Below are 25062 nucleotides of genomic sequence, written 5' to 3'. Positions count from 1 at the left end.
TCAGTGAACTACACTGCTATTCATAATTGACAGAGTCAAAACTTTCCAATGAAATTTTAAGTGTATCATGATGTGGACCCCTTTCCCTGTCCCCAGGCTTCCCTTACTTTATAAAATACTATGAAAATTTATTTTGGGACAGAAACTATGTTTTGCAATATTTTTGGACTAACTCCTTTATTTTTATGCCCAAGGCAATAAAGATATTGCTATGGTATTAATACTGAACAGACCAAAATATTGTGGAACCCCTTCGTAACACAAGGCTGGTGACAGAAATATAACCAAGTTGTTAACTTTGTTATAGCTTTTCTGTGTGTGGTACATGTGTGTGGGATTACAGATGCTTGGTTAGCAATATACATTAAAAAGACCCATATATTCAGAACATTTGGGAAGAAAAATATTCTGCTTACATCTAAACTGAAATTTGGGTTAAGAGCTATATTATTACCGTTACCAATTTTTTAAAATGAGAATTATACTCCAAATTAAAACTGAATCTAATTCAAATTATTTCATAGGTACTTCAGAATCCTACTCAAAAGATAGTTTTTGAGTTACAAAGTCCATTTTCATTATTCAGTATTGATAAGGGAGAGTCAAAGACTAAAATGCACGTGCCTATGACAACATAATATTGAGGCTCGTTTTAGAGCCAATACTTAACAAGTTTGTTTACATGTAATTTTTTTTAGTAAAAATGTACAAAAAGTAAACATATGAAGCTTCCTGTTATTCAGAGTATAAATGAGGTTTCCCATAATAAATTTTATAATGATTTTTTAATACAGTACCCTGAATAACTTTGTGTATTAAAATAACTGACCTCATATCTGTTAACAAAATCCAAAAGGGAAAAACTAAACTTAGTATACTTTTAGGAAAGTAAACTATAAGCAGAGAAAGTTCAAAAAGTCACCAAAGTCATTTAGTTGGTTAACAAGTCACTAACCTTCCTTTGATTAAAAAAAAAAAAAAAAATCACCTAAAGATATCATCTAAACCATTCAATCTCACACCCACCATCCCACCCAGACACAGAAAGCAACCAAGATATTCACTTTCAAAAAATGTCTAATAAAATTATTTTTACCTGTAAATTGTTTTCTGTGACTCTGTTCCACCAAACCATATTGATGGGTACTCCTGATTTACACCTGTCAGCAAGGCAGCCAATAGGGTTCTTTGCTTTTCGTGCCTTTGATCCCATCGGAACTAGCCTCTCCTCCAGCATCCCCAGGCGATACTTCCTTGGCTAGGAAAAAGAAGGAAAGAAACCAGGCCACTCCTAACATCCCCCACACTAATCTAAACTAACATAACTAACATATAGATGATACCAGGGATGGTGGAATAGGGAACAAGTAAAATTTCTAAGACACTCCCTCTAATGTCCTTATCACCACCCACCATTTCCCAACACCCCCCATACATACCTCCAAAATAACCCACAGTCCTAACAGGCTAAACAACATATAGGTAAAAAGCAACAGATGTTTTAGAAGTATACATTATAATTTGATTTTATAAAACCTTAATGAATAGAAATTAACTTATCAGCAAAGTTAAATGCCTTGCAAAATTTTTTCCACTGGCACTTACCTATTCTCACTGCAATATGAAGAAATGCTTCAAAGGGCACCAAATACAGGTAAAAAAAAAAATTCTCCAAACTATGTCTTTTTCTGTTCCCACTTTGCTATCTTATTTCCTGCTGAGGAACTACCTCCATTTAAAAGAAGCAGTTAATTCCTAAGGAATGGATTTTTTAAATTTTTTAAAATTCTATGCACATTAGGCAAAAGTACAAGTCCCTATGTCTTAAGTGGGCTTTCAACTTAAGGTATTAGTTGAAATAAGCTCAAATTTTGTAAAAAAAAAACAAAACACAACTTTCATGGGTCTTATGAGTATACCAGTAATGTACACAGACTGATATTAAATAGCTTGTCCAATAAAAGCATGAACTCATTGGCAAACATTATAATAAAGTTAGTAAACAATCTTAGTTGTGGTTGGCAGGGCTTTTTAATATGTGAAAATTAATGATAGTTTCCACCACCTTACCTCCCTAATTTATAGCAAATTTGCATTAAATTATATCTTTATAGGAATTTGTATATATATTTTTCCCTTTAAGGAATGCTAATCATTCTTGGGAAGATAGTTTAAGACCTGAAATAACTTATGTTTACTCACTATTCTGTCATAAGTCTGATAAAGCAAATAGTTAAAATTAACTTTCTTCAAAAAAAGTGCCCTAGCCAGACAAACATATAAAATACATAAAATTTTGACCAGTAGAGACAACTAATTTGAAGAAAACACTTGATTTCTAAAATTTCAAAATGACCGTGCGAATAATGCCTATGAAATCATTCTATGCAAAGTAGACACTAACAGAAATGGACCTCTGCTAGTAGTCTTTGACTTAAGATGAAAAAAAAAAATTAAACTTGCATAAGAAAGGTAACTAAACTACCTACCATCCCAATAATTACAGCAGTGGATAAAGTTCCATGAGGCTAAAATATTTCCATCTCCATGCACTCTTGTACCAATTCAATTACTCTTTAAGCCTATATCACAAGCAACTTTTATGGATGAAAATAAATATGTACCCATCAGAACAATATTATAAATGAAAGAATTTTAAAGCAAGTTATTTCTTGTAATATAGCTCACAACTACAAGGCTTTGATACACAGCAAAATTACTACACTACAAAATTTAAATTTTGTATTTTAGAAAATGTCTGGGCTAAAGAATATCTTAACTATTAGGAAAGTTCCAACACATCAAAGGGTATTTATTTAAACAAAATAACCTATCAAATAGGATTTCTACAAGGGCACCTAAATTTCAGTCATATATTTGAAAGCAAGTAGATTATTGCGTTAAATGGTCTTCTGTTATTCAGATCCTTCACAAATGCAGACCTGCTTTGAGCTGGTTATTACAATAGCACAATTTATCTTCTTACAGTAGTATACTAAGCAATGTAGAAAAAAGTATTTAAATAAATCCACTGTAGCATTCTCCCTCCCCAACAGCTCATTTTTCCAAAGAAGAATTCACTACTTTCTCTCCACCCCAACCCTCAAAAACCTATAATTAGCCTAATGCCTTCCCTCTTAGGTGGAAGAGATCCCCAAACATATGCCACTATAGATTTAACTTTCTTCGATAACTAGTCAGAGATTAAAATCTAATCCAAAAGTACAACCTTCTATGTGATACTGAATGAAAAGACCTAAGATATCAATACCATTTAAATTACCATCATAAGCAATGGAAGGCAAAATGACATCTGAAAAGGGATAGCAGAAATAGAAAGCATGAAGGTGAGGCAAAAAGAGTACATATTACTGCACAAGACAAAAATTAGAGTAAAATCTCAACTATAAACTAATTTCCAAACTACCCTATTATTTATCCCTTGAAGGAAAAAAAATGTATGTTCAACTAAAAATCTAAGAGACTACTGTGTATCAGGAATTGTTCTAAATATGTTAAATAAAACACACACCTTTCCCTCAAAGAGAATATAATGTAGTAGGAAACAAAATCATGCAAACAGAACATACTGTGATATAAAGAATGCATATATAATTAAGGTACCATAGGGCAGAGACAAAGAGTTCACAGAGAAGGTGAATGCAACTCTGAAGAAGAAGTAAGTGCACCTAGATGGAGGAAGTAGGTGGGAGAGGTACTGTAGGCTTGGAAAAACGTGTATGTAGAGGCACTATGGTGTTAAGCGAAAACCCCAAGTATTCAATCGGCCCTTTAGAGAGGGCTACCCTTGGAGAGCAAAAAGATGAGTCTTCAAAGCAATGAAAAAACTGTTCTATAGCCTACACCAAGGACTTCAGACTTCATTCCATGGGCAATTACATTTCATTCCATGGGCAATGGGAACTCTTAAAAGCTTCTGAATGAAAATTAAAGTGGAAACAGGCATAAAAATTTGTGGACTCTGACAGTAATCAAGGTTAGAGTTTCTCAACTCTATAAGCACTACAGACTTTCGATAATTCTTTGTCATGGAGGCAGTTTTGTGCACTGTAGCATGTTTAGCAGCATCCCTGACCTTTAACCTCTAGATGCTAGTAGCACCACAGTCCCAGATGTGACAACCAAATACATCTTCAACGTCATGGGGAAACAAAACTGCCCCCATTTCAGAATCACTGGTGTAGGTGAAGGATGTGAACTCAAGGGAACTGAAATGGGAATAGACCTAATAAAGACTGGTTGCGGAGAGAACTGCTAGGTTAATAACAACTATAGGTGATTGAAAGTGGGGGCTAAGGAAATCAGAGAAGTCAAATAGAAGAGGAAGAAATAAAAGGAACAAACAAAATTTTATGGAAAATGTTCACCCCTAAAGTTATTACCCTAAAATTCTTGAGATCTTTAAAATAAACCCTCTACTCCCGAGCAAACAAAAGCAACATCCCTCTTCCCTTTTCCTTAGCTTCTAGTAATTCTTTCCTAGACCAATCTTGAAAATGTGAGAGTTAAAAAAACAGGTATGTCCTCTTGTTGATCCTCTATTCTTGATAGCCTTGCCCCTCTATGGAATTCCACTTATGGAATGCAAGCATTTGTAAATGTCCTGTCCTATTGGTAAATAACCAGCTTTATACCCCACCTCCTAGTAAGTCAATATTGTACATCAAAATTCCCATCTCTTTTTGTTCCTGTAGAAAATATACAGCAGGGCCTGAAAGTGTTCCTCCTTATCTCCCCCTTCCTCCCCTCTAGTTACAAAATTTTTACTTTAAGTCTCAAGATTTACTCTAAGAGTGAATTTTTATCATTCTTCACAAAATCTAAATAAACAGTACAATAAGACAGAAGATGAAAATAGTTTTACCCTTTATACTGAGCATTTAAAAAATAAAACAACAGGTTAGATCTGAACAAAAGTATTCAAGGATCCTTCCATATTTAAACTATAATGAACCCATGAATCTTCTCAAGATGTTACTAAAATAAAGATTCTGATTTAGTGGGTCTAGAGTGAAGCCTGACTCTACATTTCTAAAAGGCTCCCAAGACTGCTAGTACTGCTTATCTGGTGACCACACTTTGAGGAGTGAAGTTTCAGAGAATGTCACAGAAATAACCTAGATAAGAAACAACTACTGGTCCAGACAGAAACTGAAGCCACTCCCTGAAATAAAAAGAGAGAAATTCAATAGTTCAACATCCCAAATCCATAAAGCTTGACCCAGATACTTAGAGCCTTCAAGAACTTCAAGACCATTACACATGCAGCCCCCAGAGCCCTGGCTCTTCAAAATTTCTTGCCCTGGTTCGTAAAAGCCATTTCCAATGGTTTAGGTCTAAAAGAAGTCCACCTTCATTCCTTACAACTGAGGTAAGTCTCTATGTCGAAAAAAGAACAAACAGTAAAAGCTAATTTTTAGGACTGTTTGAGTTCAAAACTCTTAAATGTATGCACATTTTTTCACATATTCATTCAGTCAACATTTCAGCATAAGGTTCTATGCCCTTCTTCCTAGAAATACAAAGCTAAGATATATTCTCTTCTGAAATTTCAGTCAAGCCAAAGAAAAATCTATAAATAACATGCTTATAATAGAAAATGTAGTTAAAGCTACCAAGTAACAGACCAATTTTTCAGTGCACAATTCTTTTGGTACAACTGCAAAACAACATTTCATATTACCAGCCATATGTAGTTATACGTCATCTAACTAGTAATAAACTAGAAATCAAATTGTTATCCTAGTACAAAAAGTTTCCAATACCCTGAAATTTAAAAACTGTTTCTGAACGTCAAAAACACCATTGTGCTTTCACCCTTTATACTCTGAAACAATGAATGATGATTTAAAGTTACTGTGAATGACATTTTTGGATGATTTTCATTTTATTAGTCAAAACTGCTCCATATACTTAAAAACAGTGGTACATATATATGAATTATCTTCTTTCAGTGCTTGCTTCAGCAGCACATATACTAAAATATGAATTATCTTCTTTCAGATAATGCTTAACAGTTACATAAAATCATTAACTTTTGCTATAGTAACTCAGCAACCTACCTCCTGCCACTCTTGATGGTCTTAGGTCCACTAATAGAAACCTCTGGTCTAGAATCTACTACATACTCATTTGAAAATAAACCTGCATTTCTTTCATCACCTCTTCTAACTCACAATGGTCTTCCCTCAATTAATTAAATGCCTTGGCATTTTAGCATATTTATAATTATGAGAACTAAATATGAGACTGTAATTCCATTAATTCAGTGGTTAATCTAAAGTCACTGGGAAAAAACAGACCCCAAACAATAAAACACTTCAATTTCTAAATCAAATAAATTTTCATATAGTCATCAGGATAGGGAACTATATACCTCTACCTAATTTGTTACCTGGATCTTAAAGGCTCCTACACCTAATTAATTTAAAACAGTAAACCCAGACCTACAAGTCACTGTAGCGTGGGCTCCAATCATTTTCTCCATAGGTAAAAGACTTAGAGTCAGAAACACAGCAAGCCAGCTGCAAAGATTATATTGTATTTTGTCTTGTCAATTAATTATTAATTATGGGCTTTTTGTGAAAACAGATTGGACTCCTTAAGTTTTCATTGTTCAAATAAAAACAAGAGTAGGATGCAACAGACAAGTCAGTCTATCGAGAAACAGGCTCACTGTTAAGACTCAGGGGCAGGTAAACATCTGTAAATGAAAAAGAACTTTTAATTTGTGGAATCAATGCACAGGATGACAGGATGAAAACAGAAGATGCTGCTAAGTAAAAATTGATCTACATGATATCAAATAAAACAAAAAAGGATTTACATACATATGCAAACACATTTTTAAGCTCTACTATGAATCAGTCCCCCAATATTATCTGCATAAATTTAAGAAAGCCTACAAAGCAGTCACTACTTTTGTCCTTAAAACCTCAATATTACAATGGAGTTCTACTCCAACAAAATCAAGATCAGTTGGAATACTCTTACTAAGTTTCGAAAGAACTAGAACACCAAACTGCAACTTCTTTCATTCTATTGCTTTAGAATGGAACTAGAATATAAAATGTAGATAAATAAAATACCATGACAAAAAATCATTTTAAGTGAACATGAGTAAAGTTGTTTTTTTTAAGTCATGAACCTTATTTCCACAACAATCAACTGTAACAATTTTAAGTTTTTATAATGTGTTTCAGTACCTTATCAAAACCAAAGATCATGCTAAAATGCCTATTTGCTTGTTAGCAAAAGGTTCCCTTTTTATGTATTTATATGTGTACCCTTGGTTAAATTCAATCTTAAAATGTAACAGAGGATCTTCAGATCTGCTAAATAATATATATACTTGGTATTACTAATATACTCTAATATACCCTGCTATAATTGAACTTAAAGTAAGGTAGTGGTTAATCAAAAGTAAATCTCACACACATTCAGAAACAGATAAACACATTTTAAAACTACAGAATCATAAGCAGTCAAGACTGGAACTACCATTTAATAAGCACAGGGCACTATGCCAAGCACTTTTTACCCATTATGGTATTAATCATCATAATTCTGTGAGACTGGCACAATTGTAGAACCAACTTTACTGATGAGAAAAGTGAGGCTTAGAAGAAGTTAAAATAACTTGCCTATAATCTCACAACTAATACAACATCCGGCCCTGGAGTTTGTACTCTTACATGATACTCTGCCTCCAGTCTGAAGAAAGCTGTTCCATATTCTATAACATTCCTAAACATATTTCACTCTTACATTATACTAGCAATCCTAAAATGACCAAATACCAATTTCTAAATGAATCAATCTCTCTTTGAATCTAACTGGCATAGATGGTTATCAGTAAGAAACAAGAGCTACAGAGGCTCCATTCAAAGAAATAAAATTAAGCAGCTCCCTGTACCCATTTTCAAAATGCAAGGAAAAAAATACTGGGAATTAAACAGAGTTGGAGAAATTACACAGTTTGGGTTAAATTTAGCCAAAACTTCGGCTAGCATGTTTGTGCTAAGAATTCTAAACTCACCTTTATGAATTCATTACAGACCCCTACTTCGTAGGAAAACAGATAGCCACCAGTAATGCCAAGCTATTAAAATCAGCTACTCCACTTTGTAAATACAATGATCAGAGAAAAGTAAAAAGCCAACCACACAATCTCAGAGTGAGCTACTAGTTCCTAAATCCAAGTAGTATATGCACCATCATTTTATCAAGCTGGATTAGGCAAGCCAAAATGCCCAAAGCTAAAACAAAATAAGGACTATACAATTATATATTGTACAGAAAAGGCATGCTGCTTCATTCAGTTCACACATTTAAATATGGTTAAGTATCAAACACCAAACCACCACACATCTCTTAAAAAAAAAAAAAAACCTCTAAAACAAAGATCTGCCATGAGATCTTTTATAATCAGTCAATAGAACAAATTCCAGTCAATAGAACAAGATTCTTTCTTGACTCAAGAAAAGCGAAGTGGTCACTGCACACAAAGTACCAATTAAACTAAAATACACAAAGTAGTACAAGGTTGAACTCCTGATTTGTTACAACAAAATTTAATCTATTCTTTCCAAAGCATATCTCTATCTCAACACAATCTTGGAAATCCAGCCTGGAGTACTTTTTATTCAGTAGGAAAACAAAATTAACTCTTTCAAAGTTGAGCCCTTTTCTCTAGGAGCTATCATATTTCTAAACAAGTTTGAACCTAATGTTACTTGTGCAGCATTTCAAAGAAAAGATTAAGACTGAGGTAAAAGCAATAGAAAGTGAAATTTAAATTTGACAATTAAAATGCAGAGAAGATTGAGAACATATTCATTTGCTAAGGGAAGTTAATTACTATCGATCATTTAGCAATAAAAATGACAGTAGATTCAAATTACATGAGAACATTGACAGTCCCTTCAATTTAAAATCACTGACTCAGCAAATAGAGAATTATGTTATTTTAACGAAATGAGCTTAATATTTTATTCTTTTTAAATGTACTTAATAAGAGATCATCAGAGTAAGTGTGGCATTTCAAAAGTGACAGCATAAATCCGTTATGAAATTCAAGACCAAAAACAAAATGGGGAGAATTGAAACATCTGATAGAAGAGGTTTAAATCTCTAACACACACAGAGCTTACAATGAATTTAAAAATAGCCAAACAGAAAAATGAGCAAAAGACATTAAAGAAACAAAGAAACACCAATAGCCAATTAATAAATGAGAAGTTCAACAGCACCAGAAATTAAATTTAAACAATGAGGGGTTTTTTTGCCTTATACAATGACAGAGATGTGAAAGGATTTCACATCTCTGTGTTTTCAAGGCTCTAGGAAAATCGCCATCTATGAATAGGAATATAAACATGTGCAACATTTCTAAAAAGTTAAGTCAAATATCAAAAGTTTAATTGTATACTCTTTCCCTAGAAACTGTGCTTATGGAAATTTTTACTGAGATAATCACATAAACGGAAAAAGAAACAAGCTTAAGGTCAATGTTTTATTCCTCTCTTGCATATTACCAGTAGCCTGTTTCCACTACCTGTTTCTCACTGTATCTAAGACTCATTTTATCTCTCATATTGCCCTAAAGACTTTTTGTTTTCTCTGAAATGTAAATAATTATCTATATCATTCTTCATAAATTACTTGATCTCCCAAAATTTCCATTTCTCAAATAATCTCTCTCAAAGACCTGCTGGGGAGATTAAGTAATATAAAACATTAATTTATTAAAGAATTACTTAAGTTCACCATATTACCTGGAACAGATACAGAAAATCATTATCGATATGAATAAAATCAAATTTCTATCCGTCTGCCAGTACATCATGAGAACTCTCCAGATAGCTTTTCACCAAATTTAAAGCACATGTTTGAGAAGTTAACAGCTATGTGAGGAGGAAGCAAAAAAGAAATGCTGGAGGAGGAGAGGACAGAGCACCTCAAAGAAAAGACAGACATCCTCAGAGCAGCTATAAGAGAACGACTTCTCCAGGGGGCAGTTATAACACGCCTGATCCAGAGTGGGCAGCAACGGTATTTATTTATTTAACAACAGTCAACAATTTCCAAATAAGGCTAGAAAGGTCTGGCTAATACCATGTATTACTATAATGAGAACCACCATTTACTGGGCATTTCTACCCAGGAAATGCATTTCATTTAGTCCTTGTAACAACTCCACATAGTAGGCACAAGGTATTGTTATTATTCTCATCTTGTGAACGAAGAAAGAAAGGTTTAACTAAGCTTAAAGACACAATGATAATCAGTGAAGAAATGGAGATTCAGACTCCTGGCATCCAACTCCAAACCCTAAAACTTTAACCATTTTTCAATACTGCTAGATTATTATTATTCCTTGTGTTTGAGAGAAATAAAAATTCTCGAAGGGGCTCTGAGCAAGCTATAAACAATAACCAAGGGTGCTTCCCTGACTATAGGAATCTGGACTCCAACGACTCAAACAATCCCCATATGGACCCATATGTTAGCTCTAAATCTACAACCCACTACATCTGGTTTAAGTTGGGATAGTACACCTTCCCACAGCACGGCAAATGGAGATGAATGGAGGCTCAGCCTACTCCAGTGAAAGAAGAACAGCTCTGTTTAATTTGTAATTCTAAACACAATTTTACATAGAAACATGACTTGCACAATACTCATAGGTAAATGATACTGATATGGCTGACCTGCAAATCTAAACACTAAGTAAAACAGTATTTGAGAACATATACAAAAAAGTTCAAACACTGTGGTTTTATAAGTTTAGTTTTATACTGCAATTTCCATTAAGATTTCAGTTATTGTTCACTATCTTCTCCATTTTCTCCTCACTTTTTATTTTTCCTGAGATCAATACTTGACTTGATGTTCCAAAATAAACCTAACCCATCAGAAGAATTAAGAAAGGATTTACATTCCAAATTATGCCTGTCATAATTCTACTAATTTCTCCAAATCTAGTTTAGCTTTCTCCAGAAAAGAGCCCTACCATAAATACTCTCCACGTTCCTTGTTACTCCATATTTTGTTCTCAAGAGTAGAAACAGTGTGAAAGTCATCTTTTGAAGACATGACAACCGAATTGTTATAAGAAAAAACTTAAATGTCAAATTAATCAGAAAATACAATATATATCACCAGTAAATTTTGTAATAAAGATGGCTGAAAGAGGAACATATAATCTTGAGGTAGAACACAGTGGGAAGGAGGTTCCAAACTGAGATAAAACATGGAAGGAAGCAGAGAAAGTTTAACTAAATTAAACTTTAGTTAGTGAACTTTGACCTCAAGCAGAATAATCTAGAACTGAACCTCTAAAACCTACATCTCCTCACAAATAAACCAACAGCAAATAAGCCAAATCCCTTGGTCCCACCTGGTTCCACTTCCCTCATCCTAACAGTTTTAAAATCAAGAACAGAAGAAATAAACAGGATACATCACAAATCTTTGTCCCCTAAGTCTAAAGACTTTAACTTGTTATTAAAATGTTAAAAATTTACTAAAGTGAAAATCTGTTATCCCAATACTAGAAATGGAGCGCAAATATCCAGGCAAAGCTGTATATTGATTGTAACATCACAGTAAAGTACAACTAAAACAAGTATAAATGACAGGCACCAGAGCCCTTTTGCTTTAATGGGGGTAGTGGGTAAGGGATGGTGGGGAGGGGTGGTGCTGAATAGGAAAAGAACTCTCGATGGCTTACAAAAGAAGGCAAAGAGAGGCTAAGAAAGGTATACAAGAGAAAGCCAATAATGCCAAATACAAATTTTGAGGGCTTCTCACTCTGCTTAGGACATGTCTCAATCATTTGTGGTCACCCTGCATAAAAATTCACAGCATAGCAAGAATATCTACTGAGATGTCATAGTACTGATTCACTTCATTTATACATATCTGTATTTCAATACCTAACTTTGTTATAAAGATACTTTCTTCCCAAAGGAGTCTTACCCAAAACTGTACTGTTCTCTAGATCACAGTTATGATTCAGGATGACTCTCACCTCTTTTTCCACCAGGCCAGATCACAGCATCATCTATTCGGCTGTTTAGGTTTCCTCATGTATTACTCTCAAATATATTAGCTCTCATTTTCATCAAAACTCTGTCTCCAGCATTTTGGGGGACTTAACCCTCCCACAGAGTACACAGCTATGATTTAATTTCTTCTACTGCCACTCTTGGCCAACAATAATTTTACACATTTTCAAACACTAGTTACTTTCCCTATCTATAATATTAAATATGTCTAATGTAGAAAAAAAAAATCAGTGCTTCTCAAACATCAGTTGTGAAATACCATGAAGATTCAATAATAATTTCCTAAATATTGTGGTTGTATATTTTATAAAGTAAAAGTGAGTTATTAGAAAAATAAGCACATATTTGGATGCTACAGTATCAAATTATCAGATTATTATAGAAGTTTCTAAAAATCTACTTTCAGTATTTTAACTTACCTCCCTACATACAGGTCACAAATACTTGAGGGACTAGCCCCGATCCCTGCACATGAGCAGTACTGCCCTAATGCATATCTTCTCAGTACACAACTCTTCAGGAAGTTTGTCACACATCTAGCAACAATAAAGCAACCCAGACAAATGGCTATGAACCTGTTTAATACTGTTTTTCACATCCCATATTTTACTTCAACTAGTTCCTATAGATGCAAGGTCCTCAGTCATCATCTCTTAGCTCATCTATGATACAGAGAATTTTAAAAGTTGCTGATGATCCTAACTCTCAATAATCAAGCAATACCTTCTCAGTATTTGCCACAACATATTCCTCAACTTCAAAAAACCCCAACTCAAAACAACTTTTCACCATAAATGCTTCTACATCTAGAAAATTCTCTGGTATTTAGCAATCATCATATTTAAATTAATACTAATTAATATGCTATTAAGTAGGTTCATGTATTGCCTCTTCAACTAGACCTTAGAGGGCAGTAAAAACATCAATACTCTTTCAATTTTCTACATAGCACATAGTAAGTCTGCTTACAGTAAAAACAGTAGATTGATCGGATCCCAATAACTCATATACTCTCCAGGCAAAATGTAGTAATATCATCAAATGAGATTTCCAGAAAATAATTTAGGTATGAAATAGGAGTAGGTATGGCCTATCTGTTCTCCAATATCATTATGAAAGAAAATGTCTCTAAGTAATCATGACAGCCTGCTTAGATTAACCCAGAATTATATTTACCTAAATTTGAGTTACTTCCACTAAAACTGCATCATGAAACAGACATTAAGCATTACTACAATAAAAGAAAGTCTACAGATGCCTTCAATTCACAACATGGAGCATGCAACACTTATGGTAAGAGTTGTTCTAACATAAAGAAATTCAAAACGTTAATTCAACCATTAATTTTAAAAACATATGCAACCTGTACCAAACATAGTAACTATATAGTCCACTACTGGGAAAAAAAAAAATCTTATGTCCCTTCATATTATTTTAAATATAAATGGCAAGAAAATATGGCCCTTCAAAGATATACTATGTGAACCCTGAATTTCTAAGTAGAGATTAATACATAGGTCCTTTCAGTTTAGAGAGACACTGAGTTTTAAGATTAAAGACACTGAGATTTAAGATTAAAGATACCATAGCCATTATCCATGCCATGTTCATCATTTCATTAAAGCCCAGGAAGCTAGACCAAGGTCACAAAGCCAGAGGACCTCAGAAGTTTCAAAATAGTGCTCATTTTACCATATTAATCTGCTTCCATTCCAAATACTGAGGTCACATTGGTAATAACATTTCCATTTACCACTTTCTTTTACTAAAATGAATTTTAAAAGAACAGGCACTATATATCCTCCTTTTTCCAGTCTCCAGAGATTGCTACCATTTCCTCAAAAACAAATGTGAGTAGCTCTAACTCATATATTTCAACTTAAAGGTATAGTCCACTAAACCCTCATATTAGGAACACTTTTTAAGTGTTTATCTGCCATTCTAGTTTTACTTTCTACTCATAGATCGGAAAAGCAATTTATCACAATTAACTGATTATTTTAAAAGGGGACCCCCTAAGACTACTTAAGGGCTTTATATTTTTCCTTACACCAAATAGCTCCAGATAATTTGCTTTCTAGCTTGTATCTGGCTTTTCAGCATTTCAGTTTCCTTCCATATTGACTGGCTTTGCCTACTGTCACTTCCCACTACTGCCAATGAGTCAATTCTATTCCCCTTCTACTATAAGGATTCAGAAACTACATATTCCAATTTATGAGAATAGCATGCAAATCAAGAGTAAATGTGTTCTTGATGATAGCCCATTAGTAAGTCTCTAAAATCAAGCCCACACATTTTCATTTATCATTAAAAGCATTCAATAATCTTGATCTTTTGTTTCAAAATGAAAATAATAGTAGGTACATAAAGTACTGATGTCATTTATACCTGATCCCATGATTCTTGAGACTATCTAGGCTTCTTCAATTTCATTTTATACAACCCTCCAATCAGATAACTTCCTAAAAGAATCTTAAACTTGCATCAATTTCCTAAAATTAATATTCTTTATGAGGGGGGAGGGTCTTTCTTCCATTACTTAGGAGACTGAAATTAGTTATAACATGGCAGTAATTTCCACCAAGATTTACAACCTCCCGAACCTCTTCAGGGGCTACTGATCCCAACTAAAACTACCACCTTCTCTAGATCATTATTACTATTGACATAATGATTCTCATGAAGACTCAGAGGCTTCAAACTGTAATAGAACTTCATTTCTCCTTGTCACAGAACTAGTCCCTATAAAATACTTCAAAATCTATCCATGGCCTATCAACCTCAATTCCAAAAAAATTAAATTTCTAACTTAAACAGATTTTAAACTGTTTTCAAACAGGTGAACCAATTATGAAAAGTTGAAGATTTTTAAGGTTGCCTTGTCATGAGGCGTTTAAATTAGGGGAGAAATATTGAAATTTTAGACAGTCAAAAAATAAAATTAAGACATGATTAATGTGCCTGTAAAGGGTCACATTAACAGCAACCACAACATTAAATTAGGTATTTTCTTGAAAACAGATTAAGATAAAGAAAACGAGCAAAAGGATTTCATCCCTTCGCATAAAAAAATCTCTATTTCATGCACAGACACAAATCAAATTCTATATATATGAAATATATACCAAGGAAAAGGGCAAACAAAAGCAAGAAAAATATCACAGTCCATAAAAACGCCTCCCAACTTAAGAGAATATTGACCATTACATAGGTGATGACCCCAATATCACCTCTGTATTCCATTTTGTCTCACATAAATTTCAACTTCACCTACCTTTCTTCTCTGAGAGATGTTGAGGGCACCAAAATCATTAAACAAGGATGAAGCAGGTGAAGTTAGAGGATCTGGAAGGTAAGTTACATAAGTTTCCATATAGACAACTCAAGTAACTCACAAATCTAATAAATTTTTAACTTGACAATGCTTATAACAGTAATATAAATCATATACCACAGTTACTGTTAAACTCAATGCCTCACATACAACAAACATTCAAATATTTTCTAAGTGACTAAAACACAAACTGGAGAATACTTCGTTCAGCAAACACTCAGTACACATTTAATCAGAACCTATATGGAGTAGGATGCATTTGCTTATAACCAAAAGAAAAATCAAACAGAAAAAAAGAAAAGAGGACTCTTAACCATGCTATCAGTAATGTGTTTAGGAAGGAAGGAAGGTTACCTGTAGTAAATGTTTGTATGCTTGAGACCAAATCATGAGGAAAATTAAAGGGGCAGTGAGGTGGACAAGATCGTAAACCACGTTACTGGACTTGGATTTTAACACTTAAGCAATACCTTAAAACCATCTATTCTAGAGAACATTCCATATTTATAAGTTTATCACCAGATATTTTAATTCTTACTAAAAACAGAGGTAAACATGAAATTCAAAGATTTTATAGTTTCAAAGTTCTATTACTCTGTGGCCAGAAATTACAAACAAAAGTATATCTCTAAGCTGGTTTTTCACTTAATAAATCAGAAGAGCTTCTGAAAAGGTATGCATGATATACATAGAATATCATTATCTTCAATTCTGAGCTCTAGTTAATCTTATGTTTCTCATTAAATTGTCTATAAAATTCTAAAAACCATAGTAAGTGTTCTCATTTAAAGAAATCTTAAATCTCTTCATAATGCAGAATAGATTGCTGCTTAATTTCTCTAGGTTCGTCTCCCTGAATTTTCATAGACTGGTCCTTCATTAGAATTAACAAGATTTAATAATGCAAAGAAAGAGAAGCTAATAAAATAACAAGACGTAAAATATTTTTATGTAATTTATACATTCAAGGCACTTAGAAAAAGAAGTAATATTATTCATCCTTTAGTCTACTTTTAATAGCATTTAAAAGTCAACATATAAACTCCATGGGAAAGCTAAAAATATTACTACACTACAAATTTTAGTTTCTAATAATTTTATTCTACATTAAAATGTTTTTTCCTACAGCAAGAAAAAAGTTGAAATATCCAAATAGTGATAGAAATTTGAAACACACACATAAAATGTCTATCTCAGAAAATAATAAACACGCAAATTCCTATTCTCACCATTAATAATAGTTGTTTGCATTTTATTGATGCAGAGTATTAACACTCAATTGTTACATATTTTAAGACACCATTCTTGAACATGTTTTTATTTTTTGTTTAACATTTGTCTTTTAAAATAGGATACAGAAAGATACTTGAAAATTCCCTATCAAAAGCCTTAAAAATGATCATAATCTTTGAAACAGTAATTCCATGTCTAAGAATGTTTCCAAAAGTGTAACTCAAAATATGAATACAGACTCATACACACAGTCCAATATTAGAGTACATACTTATTTAAAAAAAGTTTTAAAAAAAGTTTAGTAAATTATGAAAATAACCAATAGAATTCAATTTATAACGATCAAGAAACACTCATGATATAATTTAAAAGTATACTTAATGCAATCTTAAGTATTATCATGTATATACTTGACTAAGTATTATTACATATTATGTATGTATACATTTATATCTATTTTCACACTCAGACATAACGATTATTTGAAATTATATGGAATCCAAATAATGGTTATTTGGAGTGAAAATAACATCATTCTTATTCTCTTCCTCATACCCATTTATAATTTTTAAGATTTTTACAATGAACATATTATTTTTAGAATCAGAAACAGAAAAGATAAAAAGGGATCAAGTCTTACCATGGCCTGCATATGGCTTGGCACTGTCATTTAGAAGGCTTGGGGAGCTGCTACTATTAGTCATTCTCTGAAAAACAAAATAGATACATATAATATCACTGAGAAACACAGAATTGAGAATATTCAACTAATTCAGACTCTCTCCGTTTCTTCCCCTCTAATCCACTTCTCATATTACTGACACTCTAATCTTCCTACAAATGTTGCTACATGGATTACAATAATTCATGCAAAAATTTCCAAATACTCTCTATGACACATCAAACAAAAATTGTACTCACTAGCCAGATATTTAAAACCAATGTTGCACACCAATTTTGAATTGCATTTCCATAACTTGTTAGATTGGGCAACATACATAACTATTAAGTCTCCTTGTCTATAAAATAAATATAAAGTCCAATATCCATCTCAGAAGATATGAAGTGACTATGTATAAAGTCAACAAATGCTTTCTAACATCCTCTCCCAATGGGTATTTCATATACCTTATAGATTTGGTAAAATCAGGCTATTCCCTGTACTCTAAACATGTTCCATTCTTTCTTATACTCTATAGCCTCTAGTGTCTTCATCCTGAAAGACCTTCACTCCATACCCACAAAACACAGAGTAGTGAAATTAGTCTCTTTCCCTCTATCATCTACGTACTCCACTGTCATCCCACCTTAGTCTCCACCCTTGAAAGCTCACCCTGAATCCAACCTTATCCCACCTAACCTTATCACTTCCTAAAACCTTACCTCCTACTCAACAAATTTAGGAATAAATGAAGACTGTAGATATCCCCCACCACTGGAATAAACTTCACTGTTTAGTACCACATAAGGATACCTGCATCAAAGGATACTTTGTTTCCACTGGGCTTCCAAATCCATTGACTCCAATAAAGCTGGTGCTGAAATAGGAATCTGTGAGACTCGAATCCGTTAAAGCACCTCCATCTATTCCAGGAACTGAAAGATAAGGAAAATTCAAATATTTTAATTCTTTAAAAGCACAAAATATTGATGTAGTTTCCATGTCTCTAAATAAACTTTGAAGTCTTAAATCTCTGTCACATTTATTATTTATCTGTTCATAACAAAAGGCAGGACCAAATAAAACTGGCTCAGCTCTAAAAATCTGTTCATCAATGCTCAAGTTGATGGATTTCTTTCCCACAGATAAAGTAATTTATTTTATATTAGCCACATAAGCACCACCAGGCATAACATGAAGAAATAAACCAAACTTGCATTTCATTTTCTCATCAGAATATAAAACAGAATATAAAACACTGCAATTTCTCCTGTGAATCTTTATATGAGAAACAGATGGAAGTTTCTCAGGGCTGTTTCTCTTAACCTAGCTTATGAAAAACACCAGCAGTCTCATATTAACTCATAATTCAGTAAAAACAATTCTGCAGATGTAGCAATGAGATAGAGTTCAGGAATATAGATAAGCTGTTGATTTTGGGATAGATGAATACAGAATGATTGTAACTAGTAGGACAATCCATGATATATCAACAAAGTAATGGACAATCTGTTGTAGATGCTACCTTCCAGTAACTACATGGAATGATGCTATTTTCCAAGCTGCCAGTTAAGTACAAAGCTGTATGCTTTACAAATAAGCTAAGCTTCAAGTAGGTCGTCCACTTCTAGGCATAGCCTCTGATGACCATTGAAACCACTCCAACCCCCAAATAAGAAAAAAACTAAACAAAAAGCTGATGGCTGAATATAGGGTGCTATGATCTGAATTTCTGTATAACCACAGAATTCCTATGTTGAAATCCTAACCCCCAAAGGTAATGGTAAAGTAGGGCCTCTGGGAGGTACTTAGCTCATGGGAGTAGAGTCCTCAGGAATAAGATTAATATGCCTATAAAAGATACCTACAGAGATCCCAAGCCCCTTCAACCATGTGAGAGCATGAGGTACCCATTTATGACCAGGAAGTAGGTTCTCACCAACCCCCACACAAAATCTACCAGTGCTATGATCCTTGACTTCCCAGCCTCCAGAAGAGTGAGAAATACACTTCTGTTGTTTATAAAACATCGACTCTGTGAAATTTTATTACAGTGGACCAAACAGACTAATATTTAGGGATTACTTGCAATCCTGAGGTAATTTTTAGTCTCTATTTTTAAGATTTATTACAAAAATGTCCACAATTAGAATGTACTCCTTTTATAATTATAAAAAGATTTTTAATGGTTCATATCTTTTAAATTAGTGTTTATAATTTCAGATGTAGCAGAAGAATATGATCAGAAACACTGAAGATTTACATGTAGAGTTGTTCATCACTTTGTCCATTTACATACAAGTATTAAAAGTATTATTTTAATAATAAGATACAATGTGAAATGCCCAACAACAACAAAAAAATTAAGTAAATTCCAACACACCTTTGAAAGAGTACTATGAAATTACTTAGAAATTATAATAATTAATGTCGGATTTATTAATACTCTAGCAAATCAAAAACTGGGAGGAGAGACAAAATAAAACTGGCAAAATGCAGGTCCTTATTGAAGCTGAGTGAGAAGGAATTATTCTATTCTCCTCTCTACTTTTATCAAAGTTTAAAATTTTCCATAATAAAGGTTTAGAAAATGAGGTTAATAAATAATGGTATGTATCAAAACTGTTTACAATGTGAAGTAAAAGGGAATGTATTTTTATTTACAGTATGATAATCTGTATGATAATTATTTACAGTATGATAATTAGTGTGCTTACACATATACAAACACAGATTATAAGACTGAACACACATACATATATATACACACACAGACACGCACCAAAATTTTAATCTTGTGTTATTGGGTTGAGATTGGGAGAGATTAGTCTTTTCTCAGATTATTTTCTATAATGTAGTTATTTTTATAACAAAGACGATGATGACAGAGAAATCCAAAAGGGGCTGAGTTCCTATATTCAACCAAAACCCTTACAGCATCTATTATTTACCTTTTCCTAATAAAATAAAATAGTTTTCAAAAATAGAGTACAATTTCAGAGTCAAATTATTTAAATACAGTATTTTTATTTCAATGTTTCCAAATTCTAAATCTAATTTTCTCTTTTCTTCCTATGTTATAAAGGTACTACAATAAAACTATTATTGAACATGCCAGAATTTAAGTATCTATGTTCAACATCTCACCTTAGTAAATTTTAAGAAAGATCCACTGGACTAAAAATAAGCACCTAAGGGGTGCCTGGGTGGCTCAGTGGGTTAAAGCCTCTGCCTTCAGCTGAGGTCATGATCCCAGAGTCCTGGGATAGAGCCCCCCATCAGGCTCTCTGCTCCGCAGGGAGGCTGCTTCCTCTCTCTCTCTGCCTACTTATGATCTCTGTCAAATAAATAAATAAAATCTTTAAAAAAATAAAAATAAGCACCTAAGCATAACAATATTTGCAAAACAAAGGAATATTAAACTGTCAGAGGACAATAAAGCAATCTTATAAACATCCCATCCTTTATAATACTGTATCATTTAGAAACAGAGTTTACCCTAATTTATTACCAAATTTCTGGTAGTGACTGATTCTTGCTATATTAAAATTGGTTTACATTCCTTTGGAATACACAACTTTGACACAACTTTGATGCTCCCTAGCAAAGAAACAACTGACAAAGCTAAACAAAAAAAGAGAGAAAGGAGGGGAGAGGGTTAAACATGGCCAGTAATGAGGGTTAAAAAATTAATTAAACATTCCATATAAACACCCAAAACTGTAAACAACTGGAAAAAAAACATAGGGAAGAGCTACTTGACCTTGGTCTTGGCAAGAATTTTCTGAATGAGACACCAAAAGCACAAGCAACAAAAGTAAAAATAAACCTGTAGGACTGTATCAAATGAAAAGTATCTACAGAGCAAAAGAAACAATCAGCACAATAAAAAGGCAATCCATAAAACAACAGAAAATATTTGCAAACCATCCCTCTGATAAGGGACTAATATCCAAAATATATAAGGAACTCCTATAACTCAACAGCCCTTCAAAAACAGCCAATTGAAAAATAAGCAAAGGACTTGAATACATACTTTTCCAAAGAAGACACACAGATGACCACCAGGCATATGAAAAGATGCCTGATATCACAAATCATCAAGAAAATACAAATTAAAACCATAATGAAATACCCCCTTACACCTGTTAGAATGGCCATTATCAAAAGATAGAGATAAGTTTGGGCAAGGCCATGGAGAAAAGAGAATCCTTGACCACTGTCAGTGGGTCTGTAAATTGGTGGAGCCACTACTGAAAATAATAAGGAGGTCCCTCAAAAATTAAAAACAGAACACAAGATTTAGCAATCTTACCTCTGGTTAAACTAGTCCCCCCATCCCACCCCCTGGCCTTCTCCAAGGTTTCACTTACCATAGTTACCTATGGTCAACCTCAGTCAACCATATGTAAGCCAACGATCCTCTGACATAGCATCTTAAGGCCAGTGGTAAGCTAATACTATGTCACAATGTCTACATCTTTCACCCTACTTCACTTGATCATGTAGGCATTTTATCAACAAACATCATCACAAGAAGGGTGAGTAACAGTACAATAAGATATTTTGAAAGAGAGAGAAAAACCACATTCATGTAACTTTTATTACAATATATTGATATATTGTTGTATTTTATTATTGTTCTCAATGTCTTACTGTGCCTAATTCATAAATTAAACTTTAGCATAGGTATATATGTATACATAGGAAAAAAACATGTATATATAGGATTCATACTGTCTGCAATTTCAAACATCCACTGGGGGTACTGGCCTGTATTCCCTACAGATCAGAGGACCACTGTATCCCCTGCAGATAAGACAGGAGTACTACTTTCTATTAATAAAAAGAAATGGAATCACAATCTTGAAGAAATTTCTGCACCCCCATGTTCACTGCAACATTACTCCTAATAGCCAAGACATGGAAACAACCTAGATGAGCACTGAGAGATGAATAGCTAATGAAAATGTGATATACATATAAAATGTGGTATATACATATATGTTTATGTGTATGTATTCTGTGTATACACACATACACACACAAAATGAAATATTACTCAGCCATAAGAAAGAAGGAAATCCTGACATTTTTGACATCACAGATGGACCCTGAGGGCATTATGCTAAGTGAAATAAGTCAGAGAAAGACAAACAGTATATGTTCTCATTTATATGTGGAATACAAAAGAGCCAAACTCAAAGAAATAGAGGAGTGGTTGCCAAGGACTGAGAAGCAGAAGAAATAGGGAGATGCTGATCCAACTTCCAGCTCCAAGATGAGTAAGTTCTGGGGATCTAATGTACATCATGGTGACTATAATTTAAAAACTATATTATATACTTAAAACTTGTTACTAGAGTTTTAAAGTTATCACCACACACAAGAAAATGTAATTACATGAAGGGACAGAGGTGCTGACCTACCTATGTGGTAATCATTCTGCAGTTATGTATTTGTATGACACCATCATGCCATATACCTTGTTAAATGTTAGTATCCGAATAAAGCTGAGAGGAAAAATTCCACACATATACTTTCACTTAACTTTCCGTATTTTGGAAGGAAGAGAATGGGATTTGATACTTCCAAGAGTAGTTAGGAAAATCAGATCCGGAAGATACTGGGTTTTTCTAAGTTACTAAGAATAGACACATGTCCTACCTAACTTATGAGATGCACAAAGAGAAAAGGCATGTAGAGCACTTTTGAAGTTTAAATTACATAAGCATAAGACACATTAGAGGCTTTTATTACCAAGACTAAACAAGAACTTTTCACTAGTTTAACCTCTTATTTTTGCAATCCACTTTACGTAAACTTTACACCATCTCTATGGAATAATAGTATGCAATCCACTATAAGTAAAGCTTACTATTTCTAGGAAAGCTCTATGATCACCTCTATTATTATAACTTGTATCTGTACAGAATAATAATCAATTCAACAACCACTGTGTAGATAAGAACCTCAGTCCAACTGTCCACTGTGGCAAGGTTGATACTACTTTTACTTTACAATTAAGCAAACTAATTGATTTAGAGAGATGAGAAAGCTTGCCCTATGCCACAAAGCTAGTAAGTGACAAAACTGGGATGTAATGGCAATCTCTCAATTGCATGAAACTGCCTTCCAGTTTTTAAGAGAGGGATTAGAAATCAAAAGATGAAATTTCAAGCCTGCACTTTTTTTTTAAATTTTTTATTTTTTATAAACATATATTTTTATCCCCAGGGGTACAGGTCTGTGAATCACCAGGTTTACACACTTCACAGCACTCACCAAAGCGCATACCCTCCCCAATGTCCATAATCCCACCCCCTTCTCCCAACCCCTGTTCCCCCAGCAACCCTCAGTTTGTTTTGTGAGATTAAGAGTCACTTATGGTTTGTCTCCCTCCCAATTCCATCTTGTTTCATTGATTCTTCTTCTACCCACTTAAGCCCCCATGTTGCATCACCACTTCCTCATATCAGGGAGATCATATGATAGTTGTCTTTCTCTGCTTGACTTATTTCGCTAAGCATGATACGCTCTAGTTCCATCCATGTTGTCGCAAATGGCAAGATTTCATTTCTTTTGATGGCGGCATAGTATTCCATTGTGTATATATACCACATCTTCTTGATCCATTCATCTGTTGATGGACATCTAGGTTCTTTCCATAGTTTGGCTATTGTGGACATTGCTGCTATAAACATTCGGGTGCACGCACGTGCCCCTTTGGATCACTACGTTTGTATCTTTAGGGTAAATACCCAATAGTGCAATTGCAGGGTCATAGGGCAGTTCTATTTTCAACATTTTGAGGAACCTCCAAGCTGTTTTCCAGAGTGGCTGCACCAGCTTGCATTCCCACCAACAGTGTAGGAGGGTTCCCCTTTCTCCACATCCTCACCAGCATCTGTCATTTCCTGACTTGTTGATTTTAGCCATTCTGACTGGTGTGAGCTGATATCTCATTGTGGTTTTGATTTGTATTTCCCTGATGCCGAGTGATATGGAGCACTTTTTCATGTGTCTGTTGGCCATCTGGATGTCTTCTTTGCAGAAATGTCTGTTCATGTCCTCTGCCCATTTCTTGATTGGATTATTTGTTCTTTGGGTGTTGAATTTGCTAAGTTCTTTATAGATTCTGGACACTAGTCCTTTATCTGATATGTCGTTTGCAAATATCTTCTCGCATTCTGTCAGTTGTCTTTTGATTTTGTTAACTGTTTCCTTTGCTGTGCAAAAGCTTTTGATCTTGATGAAATCCCAATAGTTCATTCTTGCCCTTGCTTCCCTTGCCTTTGGCGTTGTTCCTAGGAAGAAGTTGCTGTGGCTGAGGTCGAAGAGGTTGCTGCCTGTGTTCTCCTCAAGGATTTTGATGGGATTCATTTTGCACATTGAGGTCCTTCATCCATTTTGAGTCTATTTTTGTGTGTGGTGTAAGGAAATGGTCCAATTTCATTTTTCTGCAAGTGGCTGTTTTCCCAGCACCATTTATTGAAGAGGCTATCTTTTTTCCATTGGACATTCTTTCCTGCTTTGTCGAAGATTAGTTGACTGTAGAGTTGAGGGTCTATTTCTGGGCTCTCTATTCTGTTCCATTGATCTATGTGTCTGTTTTTGTGCCAGTACCATGCTGTCTTGATGATGACAGCTTTGTAATAGAGCTTGAAGTCCGGAATTGTGATGCCACCAACATTGGCTTTCTTTTTCAATAGCCAAAGGGATATTGAAAAAGAAAGCCA

General features: G+C 33.9%; 1 protein-coding gene across 1 annotated transcript in view; it reads right to left on the bottom strand.

Moving 5' to 3' along the window:
* Positions 1–25062, bottom strand: part of PAN3 (poly(A) specific ribonuclease subunit PAN3) — a 140409-nt gene that overhangs the window by 94585 nt on the left and 20762 nt on the right. Inside the window, exons 2-5 of the mRNA XM_059378238.1 lie at positions 18137–18258; positions 17303–17369; positions 15370–15440; positions 1097–1258 (exon numbers count right to left, since the gene is read on the bottom strand). Of these exons, the coding sequence (XP_059234221.1) occupies positions 1097–1258; positions 15370–15440; positions 17303–17369; positions 18137–18258 (422 nt within the window). The remainder of the gene's footprint in view (positions 1–1096; positions 1259–15369; positions 15441–17302; positions 17370–18136; positions 18259–25062) is intronic.

This window comes from Mustela nigripes, chromosome 15, assembly GCF_022355385.1.
Source record: "Mustela nigripes isolate SB6536 chromosome 15, MUSNIG.SB6536, whole genome shotgun sequence".
Lineage (NCBI taxonomy): Eukaryota > Metazoa > Chordata > Mammalia > Carnivora > Mustelidae > Mustela > Mustela nigripes.
Note: the sequence above shows the minus strand (reverse complement) of the source record. Positions and strands in the feature narration are given on the sequence as shown.